We start from the raw sequence: 12,284 nt of genomic DNA on the forward strand, positions 1-12,284 counted from the left end.
TCTCACTCTCCTGTATCTGAGATCTTCTAATCCCTCTCTCACTCTCCTCTAACTGAGACACTCTCATCCCTCTGTCGCTCTCCGCGATCTGAGACACTCTAATCCCTCTCTCACGGTCCTCTATCTGAGACACTCTAATCCCTCTCTCATTCTCCTCTAATCTGAGACACTCTAATCTCTCTCCAACTCTCCTCTTTCTGAGACACTCGAATCCCTCTCCAACACTCCTCTATCTGAGATACTCTAATCCTTCTCACACTCTTCTATCTGAGACTCTCAAATCCCTCTCACACTCTCCTGTATCTGAGGTACTCTGTTCCCTCTCTCACTCTCCTCTATCTGAGACACTCCAATCATTCTGTCGCTCTCCTCTATCTGACAGGCTCTAATCCCTCTCTCACTCTGCTCTATCTGAGACATTCTAATCCCTCTGTCGCTCTCCTCGATCTGACAAACTCTAATCCCTCTCTCATTCTCCTCTATCTGTGACATACTAATCCCTCTCTCACTCTCCTCGATCTGACACACTCTAATCCCTCTCTCACTCTCCTCTATCTGAGACACTCTGATCCCTCTCTCATTCTCCTCTCTGTGAGACACACTAATCCCTCTCTCATTCTGCACAATCTGAAACACTCTCATCCCTCTCTCACTCTCCTGTATCTGAGACACTTTAATCCCTGTGTCACATTCCTCTATCGAAGACACTCCAATCCCTCTCTCACTTTCCTCTATCTGAGATACTCTAATCCCTCTCTCACACTCCACTATCTGAGACACTCTAATCTCTCACCCACTCTCCTCGATCTGAGAAACTTTAATCCCTCTCTCACTCTCCACTACCTGAGACACTCCAATCCCTCATTACTCTCCTGTATCTGAGCCACTCTCATGCCTCTCTTGCTCTCCTCTATCAGAGACAATCTAATCCCTCTCTCACTCACCTCTGTCTGAGACACTCTAATACCTCTCTTACTCTCCACTATCTGAGACACTTTAATCTCTCTCTCACTCTCCTCTATCTGAGACACTCCAAGCCCTCTCTCATTCTACTCTATCTGAGACACACTAATCCCTCTCTCATTCTCCTCGATCTGAAACACTCTCATCCCTTTCTCACTCTCCTGTATCTGAGATCCTCTAATCCATCTCTCACTCTCCTCTATCTGAGACACTCTAATCTCTCTCTCATTCTCCTCTCTCTGAAAGACTCTAATCCTTCTCTCACACTTCTCTATCTGAGACACTCTGATCCCTCTCTCATTTTCCTCTCTCTGAGACACACTAATCCCTCTCTCATTCTGCACCATCTGAAACACTCTAATCCCTCTCTCACTCTCCTCTATCTGAGACACTCTAATCCCTCTCACTTTCCTTGTCTGAGACACTCTGATCCCTCTCTCATTCTACTCTCTCTGAGACACTAATCCCTCTCTCCTTCTGCACCATCTGAAACACTCTAATCCCTCTCTCACAGTCCTCTATCTGAGACACTCTAATCCCTCACTACTCTCATCTATCTGAGACACTCTCATATCTCTCTTGCTCTCCTCTATATGAGACAATCTAATCCCTCTCTCACTCTCCTCTATCTGAGACACTCTAATCCCTCACCCACTCTCCTCTATCTGCGACAATTTAATCTCTCTTTCACTCTCCTCTATCTGAGACACTCTAATCCGTTTCTCACTCTCCTCCAACTGAGACACTCTCATCTCTCTGTCGCTCTCCTCTATCTGAGACACTCTCATCCCTCTCTCATTCTCCTCTATCTGAAACACTCTCATCCCTCTCTCACTCTCTTGTATCTGAGATCTTCTCATCCCTCTCTCACTCTCCTTTAACTGAGACACTCTAATACCTCTCTCACTCTCCTCTATCTGAGACACTCTAATCCCTCTCTCATTCCCCTCTCTCTGAAACACTCTCATCCTTCTCTCACTCTCCTCTATCTGAGACACTCTAATCCGTTTCTCACTCTCCTCCAAATGAGACACTCTCATCCCTCTCTTGCTTCCTCTATCTGAGACACTCTAATCCCTCTCTTACTCTACTCTATCTGAGACACTCTAATACCTCTCTCACTCTCCTATATCTGAGTCACTGTAATCCCTCACTCATTCTCCTCTGTCTGAGACACACTAATCACTCTCTCATTCTCCTCTATCTGAAACACTCTCATCCCTCTCTCACGCTCCTGTATCTGAGACACTGTAATCTCTCTCTCGTTCTCCTCTATCTGAGACACTCTCATCCCTCTGTCGCTCTCCTCTATCTGAGACACACTAATCCCTCTCTCATTCTCCTCTATCTGGAACACTCTCATCCCTCTCTCACTCTCCTGTATCTGAGATCCTCTAATCCCTCTCACACTCTCCTCTATCTGAGACACTCTAATCCCTGTCTCACACTCCTCTGTCTAAGACACTTTAATCCCTCTCTCACTCTCCTCTATCCGAGATACACTAATCCCTCTCTCACGCTCCTCTATCTGACACACTCTAAACCCTCTCTCTCCTGTGTCTGAGTCACTCTAATCCTTGTCTCTCTCCTCAATCTGAAACATTCCTCTCTCCCACTCTGGCATTTGAGACAGTGTAACTTCTCCACTCTATCTATAGTTGTCCTAGTGCCTCTATCTCACTGTTTCAATCAATCTGTCTGTGACATCCCACATCTTGGCACAGCCCGAAACAAAGCCACGTTACATGCCGCTGAGCAGCTCCTTGTACGAGCACGATACTCATGCGGTGAACGTTGGCTAATTGCTGGGGATACAGCCCTTATCCCCCACCCCCCTAACCCACATCCACCCATCAGATGATACTAGACCCTCAGTGTGGCTTGAGGCATGTCATGTCCACTCACTCAGTCGAAGGGAAGCCAGGTGCGGACATCGGGCTGACCTCTTTTGCTTTTTGCAGCGCGTGTTTCTGGTTGATGGCCTCCTCTTCTTCCTGCTCCTCCTAGGTGGGAACAGTGAGCCCTAGTCAATGTCACCATCCTCAGCACCCTTCCGAGACCCGGACCACTGTCGCCATGGGTACAGCCCTCACTCAGATCCCATGCTGCAGCATCTCCTGGTTCTACTTCACCAGATTCTCTTCTGCAGGCAGGCTGGTGGCATTCACAGATGGCCAATGGACCTATTTTAGCCCAGAAGCACTGTCAATGTCTTGTCTGTCTCTTTCTGTGTGGGATGAGAGGAAAATCTTTCTTTTTCAACCCAGACGGGTGGTGACAGTCTGGAATGCACTGCCTGGAAGGGTGTTGAGGGAAAGAATTGCCTCACATCCTTTAAAAAGTTATCTGGCTTAGGCACATGGTGTGTCGTAACAATCAAGGCTATGGGTAAAGAGAGCTGGTGAACGGGATTAGGTCGAAGGTTAGGTATTTCTCACATGTCGATAGGCTGAAGGGCCTCGACCACACTCTATGATTCTATTCTTGGGACTGGATCCTTGCATCTGGCTCAGAGGCAGACACACTACCCACTGACAGCAGGAACAAATGTGATCAGGCTCTTTTTCTTCCCTCCAAAAGTGGGCCCCTCTCACTTACATCTCAGATAGCAATGTTCACTGGCTCAAAAGGAATGGGGGATTTCCTACCGTGCACTTTGTAATTATGGATGGCAGGTCCACGCACTGCCCACGCTATGGGAAGGTCTACACATTGACCAGGGTCCCACTCACAGCGCAGGCTTGTGGCTAATTCACTGGTGACCCAAACTGCCAAGTGCTGAATTGGCGAAGAGGGATGCAGAACTTTCCAAAGTGACCCTCGCACAAGCGACATCAAATGTGTTCAGCAAATCCTGAGATGAACAGGCTGAGTGGGTCCTTTACTGTTTGTGATACACACATAAACAATGTCGATGAGAATGTGGCGGAAAGCTAAGAAAGTTTACGAATTACGCAAAGATGGGTTGGGTGGTTGACAGTAAGGATTGCAGGAGGGTACAAATGATTGGTCAGATGGGCAGATCACTGGCAGATGGAATTCAACCCTGATAATTGTGAAGTTATGCACTTTGGAAGAAGGGACAAGGGAGTACTCAATGAACAGCAGGACACTCGGAAGCTCAGAGAAACAGAGGGATATTGGGGTGCTTGTCCACAGATCCCTGAAGATGGTAGAACATGTTAATAAGCCAGTTATAAAGCATACGCGATGCTTGCCTTTATCAGTCATGGCATAGATTATAAGAGCAGGGGGGTTATGTTGGAGCTGTACAGGACTTTTGTTTGGCCACAGCTGGAGCACTGTGTGCAGTCCTGGTTACCGCAAGGATGTGATTGCACTGGAGGGGGCGCAGAGGAGATTCACCAGGATGTTGCCTGGGATGGAGCAGTTCCGCTGTGAAGAGAGGCTGGATAAGCTCAGGTTGTTTTGTTTGGAGCACAGAAAGATGAGGGGGGACCTGATAGAGGTGTATAAAGTTGTGAGGGGAATAGACAGGGTGAGTAGAAAGCAGCTGTTCTCCTTCTTTGAAGGGTCAATAACAAGTTGGCTCACTTTTAATGTGAAAGAAAGGAACTTTAGAGAGCTTTTGAGGAAAATATTTTCACCCAGAGGGTGGTGGGGTCTGGAATGCACAGCCTCGGAGGGTAGTTGAGGTAGTAAACCTCATAACCTTTAAAAAGTACTTGGATGAGCACTTGAGGTATCATAACATTCAAGACTATGGGCCTAGTGTCAGGAAGTGGGACTAGTGTAGCTCGTAGTGTATTTTCTTGGGCTGTACAGACACAATGGGCCAAAAGGCCTCTTGTGCACTGTATGATTGTAGGCTGTGCAGGTCAGCCCCAGACTGTGCGACAGCTCTCTTGCCCATATTTCATGGGGTCTGTGCAAAGCTCCATTCCCACATTGCAATGCATGGATTCTTAGTCAAGATTGTCTTTCATCTGTACAATCTCTCTCCGTCTCCCATGTATTCCAGTTGATTGAAAGCTGATAGAATGCCACCAACAAAGAGGCTATTTTACCTTTGTTAGCTCTTGGGCATTGGCCAGATTATCCACAGCGATGGCCAGGAAGACATTGAGCAAGGTGTCTTTACATCGGAGTTAAGGAAATGAGGAACTGTCCATTCACCGTATAAGAACTAGCAGCAGGAATAGACTATTCAACTCCTTGAGTCTGCTCTGCCATTTAATACGATCATGGCTGATGTCATCTCAGCCTCAACTCCACTTTCCTGTCTGCTTTCCCCAAACCTTCACCCCATTACTAATTAAAATCAGTCTATCTCCTCCTTAAATTTACTCAGTTACCTAGCATTTAACTCTGGGGTAGTGAATTCCACAGATTCACATCCTTTTGAGAGAAGTAATTTGTTTTCCTCTCTGTTTTAAATCTGACACCCCTTATACTAAAACTATGACTTCACATTCTAGATTGTCCCATAAGAAGCATGCACTGTGCGTCTACTTTGTCAGTCGCCTTTAGCAACTTAAAGACCTCAATTAGATCTCCTCCCATTGTTCTAAACTGCAGAGAGTTATAGACCTAAACTGCTCAATCCCTCCTCTTAAGACAAAGCCCTCATTTCTGGAGTCAATACAGTGATCCTCCTCTGAACTGAGTTCAGTGCAATTACACCCTTCCACAAGGAAGGCGACCAAAATTGTATCCAGCACACGTGAGCAGATAACGTCAAACCGTACAGGAAAGATTTCACTCAATTATAGGAAAGAGCAAAGCAACACACGGTTAACCTTCCAGTCCTGGGATCCACATAAACTGGCAGATCAGATGCCAATCATCAGAAAGGATGTTTGTCACCCTTCCAGTTTCAATTGGACAGCTGATTGTGATTCTCAGTAATCAGACCGGCACTCTATCAGCATCCTGAGATCCCATCCTCCAGGTTAGTATTACATCCTTTCGTTTCTACTCATTTCTGTTAATTAGCCAATCCTCTAGCTATGTCAAAGTACTAACCCCCAATTCTATGAGTCCCTATCCTCTGCAACAAATTATTTTGTGGCACCTCATCTCGTGACTATTGAAAATCAGAAGAAACTACATTGCTGCTCCCTTTAAACCACAATCACCACTTTCATCTAGAAGGACAAGGGCAGCAGATACCTGGGAACACCACCCACTGCAAGTTCCCCTCCAAGCCACTCACCATTCTGGCTTGGAGATATATCACTGTTCCTTCATTGTGGCTCACTCAAAATCCTGGAATTTTCTGGCATTCTCGGTCAACCTACAGCACATGGACTGCAGCGGTTAAGAAAGCAGCTCACCTCCACTTTCTCCAGGACACCTAGGGATGGGTAATAAATGCTGGCCCAGCCCAGTCAACAAATAAGAATGTTACTTCCCCCTTTATCAATCTGACTGGTTACGTCCTCAAAAATCAGTAACAGATTTGCCAAACAATTTCTCTTTCATGGAATGATCTTGCCCAATTATAACACAGTCTTTTAAGCATTTTGTTACCACTTCTTCAATAATAGATTCCATCATATTCCTGAAGACCGATGTCAGGTTAACTGGCCTGCAGTTCTCTCTTTCCTCTTCCCAGAGTTCTTCAAAAGTGTGTAACATTTACAGTTTTCCAACCGAGAAGGCATCATTTGAGGAATGTTGTAAGATGCTAACTAGTGCATCCAGTATCTCTGAAGTCACGTCTTGTTTAACTCTAGGTTGCAGATCATCAGGTCCAGGAGATATGTGGGCTTTTTGTCCCATTACTTTTTCTAACACTTGTTCTTTATTAATTACTTTAAGTTCCTCAAATCTCATTAGATCCTTCGTTCCCCAGAACATCTGGCATCTTATTCGGGTCTTCTGCTCAGAAGATAGATATAAAATAGTGGTTTGACATCTGTCATTTCCTCATTCCCCATTATAATTTATTCTGCATTAGTCTTTAAGGATTAATTTTTACTTTCTCCTTTTTCTTTCTTTACTGAACTTGTAAAATTTCTTGGAATCTGATTTCATATGTCAGGTGAGTTAACCCGCGAGTTATATTTTCACATTTTATCAATTTTTTGGTCACACTTAGCCAGTTTCTAAACAATCCCAATTCTCAGGCTTACTACTCATTTTGGAAATATTACACACCTGTACTTTTAATCTAATTCTATCCTCAAACGCTGTAGTGACCCATCACTCATTTTCCTTACAGAGCTGAGTTTATTTTGTAAGCAGAATGGCAACTGTGTCATAGTCAAGGTGGCAGAATTTTGCCAGCCCATAATCCCACTGGCATGTCACATGAGGCTAAACCCAAGATATCCCACACCAATTTGCGTTCGTCAGAGTGTGGTTAGCATCATTCACTCTTTGGGGATCTGGATTCCAGTATCAGGGGAACTATGGCTCTCCATGATTTAAGAGTGAGCTGGAACACATTGGGGAAATACAGTGAGAGGCATGTTTCTTAGAATTCTTAATGGGTAAATCGCTGTGCAGCTTGTATTGAGGAAGAACTGTCAATTCCTACAGATTGATGATTGGTACCACTCCATCAGTAGCAGCCCACCCTCAAACAGTGAGTATTTTAATTTAACCTATCTATCTCATCAACCTGTTCTTATACACCTCTGGAGTATGTAGGACTTGAACTGAGGCCTCACAGTCCAGCACTAAGGACATTACCATTGTGCCACAAGAGGATCCTCTGGTGAATTTTTTCTAAATTAACCTATTTTTCTAACAAACCTGATCAGGAATGTTATTGTACACCCCTGAAGCAGATCAACCCAGCCCTCTCAGTCCAGGGATAGGGACACTACTATTGTCCCACAAGAGGGCCCTCTAGTTGAGTGTTTTTGAAACATTGCCTCATTTGCACACTAATGGCTCATCACACTCACACTGCAGAAAGTTAGGGCTGGTACTTAACAGCAGAAAGATCTTTCCTGACAAAGAAGTTGATGGATTTACAACGTAATTAATTGCCTCCAGCCTGGGGAGCAGACAATTTAAAACATGGGGTTTCATTCGATGTTCGTGAATGGTTTTGAAAATTTACAATGTTATTTTTACTTTCTTCTGCTGTGTTTTTCTCTTCTATCATATTAATCAATATTTCCCTTTTGGACTTGCTTTGGCTCCTTTTTACGGATGTATTTTTATTGCCTATCGTTCCTGTTGTATTCTTCATTGCCTCGACAAAGGACTCAGTTGGCTGGTCCCAGATGCTCCTTCCTCATGACTCGAGGTGGAGGCTGACAAGCTGAAAGAGTGAGTATTTTACAATTTGAAGGCTGCAAAACAATGTGGACGTGACACACAGTGAGATGTCAATTCTCCACCTAACTCTGGTCAATATTCAAAACCGGTGTCTTCATTGTAATGGTTACCATGGTGACATGTCCTACCAGTTTGGTACTGCCTCTAATATCTTGAGTGTGGCGGCTGAGGGGTCAGAGTCAGTGAGCAACTAATGCACTTGGATGACAATTCAAGAATGTTCTCTCACCTAAGCCACACCGGCCACCTTCCCATATTTTACAAAGATCACAAAATCATTTGAGTGCCACACAGATAAAGCCCAGCACACAAACCGAAAACCAGAGAGAACAGGATGTGATTCTTGGTGAAAGGATACAGTTTCCAAAGAGTGTAAGGACAATGAAATAGACAGATGACCACATTCCTGAGTTCACTCCGCCCTGGGATTTTATGCCGTTGTACATCACCTCATTCCAGTCCTCACCCGTTAAAATCTACAGAGAAAAGATTCTGTCTTAGTCACAGCAGCATCAGTACACCCTACAAACAAAGATCAAATCTGGAAATAGTTCAGAGCAGGAGTTGGTTGCTGCAATGCACGAGTGCCAGTGAGAAATCAAGGCAAAGGGTTTACAGCTGTGAGACATATTCCACACCAAATCCCAGTCTCTGTCTGCCATTATACACCATCACCCCTCTCTGTCTGCTGTTAAGCACCATCACCCCTCTCTGTCTGCTGTTAAACACCATCACCCCTCTCTGTCAGTCATTAACCACCATCACCCCTCTATGTCTGCCATTATACACCGTCATCCCTCTCTGTCTGTCATTAAACACCCACTCCTCTCTGTCTGCTGTTAACCACCATCACACCTCTCAGTCTGCCATTATACACCTCTCTGCCTGCTATAAAACACTGTCACCCCTCTCTGTCTGACATTATACACCATCACCCTCTCTGTCTGTCAATAAACACCATCACCCCTCTCTGTCTGCTGTTAAACACCATCACCCCTCTCTGTCTGCTGTTAAACACCATCACCCCTCTCTGTCTGCTGTTAACCACCATCACACCTCTCAGTCTGCCATTACACACCGTCACCCGTCTCTGCCTGCTATAAAACACTGTCACCTCTCTCTGTCTGACATTATACACCATCACCCTCTCTGTCTGTCAATAAACACCATCACCCCTCTCTGTCTGTCATTAAACACCATCACCCCTCTCTGTCTGTTGTTAAACACCATCACCCCTCTCTGTCTGCCATCATGCACCATCACCTCTCTCTGTCTGCCATTAAACGCCATCACCCCTCTCTGTCTGCCATTAAACACCATCACCCCTCTCTGTCAGCCATTAAACAAAAACACTCCTCTCTGTCTGCTGTAAAACACTGTCACACCTCTCTGTCTGTCATTAAACATCATTACCCCTCTCTGTCTGCCATTAAACGCCATCACCCCTTTCTGTCTGTCATTAAACACCATTACCCCTCTCTGTCTGTCATTAAACACGATCACCCCTCTCTGTCTGACATTAAACACCGCCACCCCTCTCTGTCTGCCATTAAACACCGTCACCCCTCTCTGTCTGCTGTAAAACACCGTCACCCATCTCTGTCTGCTGTAAAACACCGTCACCCCTGTCTGTCTGTTGTTAAACACTGTCACCCCTCTCTGTCTGCTGTAAAACACCGCCACCCCTCTCTGTCTGCTGTAAAACACCGCCACCCCTCTCTGTCTGCTGTAAAACACCATCACGCCTCTCTGTCTGCTGTAAAACACCATCACGCCTCTCTGTCTGCTGTAAAACACCGTCACTGCTCTCTGTCTGTTGTTAAACACTGTCACTGCTCTCTGGCTGCTGTTACTTGACCTCACTGTATATGACCAATACCAGACGTGGAGTTATTTTGTTCTTAGTTTTGCCCTGAACGGTAAGGCTGCTCCCCTCTCCGATTTTCTCTGACAAGTTTGCATTTTTACACACCATTGAGAGTGTACAGTTGTTCATACCTGAAACACTGTGATGATCGCCGCAGGAAAGGTGTCAAAGTTGGTCGGTGGGGTGCCATCCTCAAAGTTGAACCTGCAGACAAAGTGAAGAAGTGGAACAGTCAGAAAGGGCCACGTGGGGAAGCAGGGACAGTCTGAGTATTTAACATCGCGAAATTAAAATAGCGAGTGGTGTCAACCAAGCTGGGCTCATTGATGGAGGGTAAAGTGTGATGGGGGATACTCACTGTCCACCAAAGAGCTGCATCCCCAGCAGTGCAAACACAACGATGAAGAGAAAGAGAAGAAACAGCAGACTGATGATGGATTTCATTGAACTCATTAATGAAACAACCAGGTTGCGCAGAGATGCCCAGTACCTGAGGAACATCAAGAGAAGGCATTATCGGGCAACAGGAACAATGTAGAGGAGATCATACAAAATATAAACCTGCTGCTCGCATGTGTGGGGAAACCAGTGAGGAGCTGGTACCAGTGTCTGTGTGGGGAAATCAGTAAGAAACTGGTACTAGTGTCTGTGTGGGGAAACCAGTAAGAAACTGGTACCAGCATGTGTAGGGAAACCAGTAAGAAACTGGTACCAGTGTCTGTGTGGGAAAAACCAGTAAGAAACTGGTACCAGTGACTGTGTGGGGAAACCAGTAAGAAACTGGTACCAGTGTCGGTGTAGGGAAACCAGTAAGAAACTGGTACCAGTGTCCGTGTGGGGAAACCAGTAAGAAACTGGTACCAGCGTCTGTGTGGGGAAAACCAGTAAGAAACTGGTACCAGTGTACCGGTGAAGCTGTGAGGAGGGGGAAACAGCCAAAACCAATGTGTGGGGGGTCTGACTGAGCTATTGTTCTGATCCATACTCACTTTGTGACTTTAAATATCCTGAGCAGTCGCAGTGCTCGGAGTACACTGATACCAAACGATGTCTCTGGGCGAATCATGGTCCAAACCACATCAAATATACTGCCGATAATCACCTGCCAAGCACAGGGCTTAATTAGATACACAGTCTGTGATACAGTGCAGAGGTATTGTAGAGTGATTTATAGACTCAAATAAACCTAGACATTAGTCACACAGACAAACTGGGATATTGGTCAGGATACACACAGGGAATGGGACACGGAGAACACAGGGTGCAGTCCAAGCTGGAATAATCAGGAAAAGCCAATGATGAATTGCTGCAGGGATCTGTAATTCCACATGAACTTCAACAATAATAGTCTAACATAACAGCATGGTGGCTCAGTGGTTAGCACTGCTGCCTCACAGTGCCAGGAACCTGTGTTCGATTCCACCCTCGGGCGACTGTCTGTGTGGAGTTTGCACAATCTCCCCGTGTCTGTGTGGGTTTCCTCCGGGTGCTCCGGTTTCCTTCCACAGTCCAAAAGATGTGCAGGCTAGGTGGATTGGCCATGAAAAATTGCTCATAGTGATGAGGGATGTGTAGATTAGATGGGTTATAGGGGGATGGATCTGGGTGGGATGCTCTCTGGGTCGGTGTGGACTTGTTGGGCTGAAGGGCCTGTTTCCACACTGCAAGGATTCTATGAAACAACGAAAAGTCTCACAGTATCACCAGTGTCTTGTATCAACTACGGACGGAACACGATATAGGAGGAACTGATACCGAAGCACTGCAGGTGTCTGTTTATGGAGACATTCACACTGTATTACAAGATACTGAAAAAAATTCTCCGCCACCTCCAGTGGTCCCCAGCATTACAGGTACCAGTCTTCAGTCAATTTGATTCATCCCGTGTGATAGCAAGAAATGTTACTACTAAGGCTATGGGTCCTGACAATGTTCTAGCAAAAGTACTGAAGACCAGTGCTCCATAATTTATCGCTCCCCTAGCCAAGCTGTTCCAGTACAGTTACAACAGTGGTATCTACCCGACAATGCAGAAAAATTGCCCAAGTATGTCTTGTACACAAAAAGCACGACAAATCCAACCCGGCCAATTACCGCCCCATCAGTCTCCTCTCGATCATCAGGAAAGTGATGGAAGGTGTCAGTAACAGTGCTATCAAGCAGCACCTGCTCAGCAATAACCTGCTCAATGATGCCC

General features: G+C 45.6%; 1 protein-coding gene across 1 annotated transcript in view; it reads right to left on the minus strand.

Annotated features, from left to right (window-relative positions):
- Positions 1 to 12,284, minus strand: part of LOC109915498 (probable voltage-dependent R-type calcium channel subunit alpha-1E) — a 148,876-nt gene that overhangs the window by 115,183 nt on the left and 21,409 nt on the right. Inside the window, exons 8-13 of the mRNA XM_048602005.1 lie at positions 11,077 to 11,189; positions 10,446 to 10,577; positions 10,219 to 10,291; positions 8,579 to 8,696; positions 4,992 to 5,059; positions 2,869 to 2,966 (exon numbers count right to left, since the gene is read on the minus strand). Coding sequence (XP_048457962.1) covers positions 2,869 to 2,966; positions 4,992 to 5,059; positions 8,579 to 8,696; positions 10,219 to 10,291; positions 10,446 to 10,577; positions 11,077 to 11,189 — 602 coding nt within the window. The remainder of the gene's footprint in view (positions 1 to 2,868; positions 2,967 to 4,991; positions 5,060 to 8,578; positions 8,697 to 10,218; positions 10,292 to 10,445; positions 10,578 to 11,076; positions 11,190 to 12,284) is intronic.

This window comes from Rhincodon typus, chromosome 10, assembly GCF_021869965.1.
Source record: "Rhincodon typus isolate 14 chromosome 10, sRhiTyp1.1, whole genome shotgun sequence".
Taxonomy (NCBI): Eukaryota; Metazoa; Chordata; class Chondrichthyes; order Orectolobiformes; family Rhincodontidae; genus Rhincodon; species Rhincodon typus.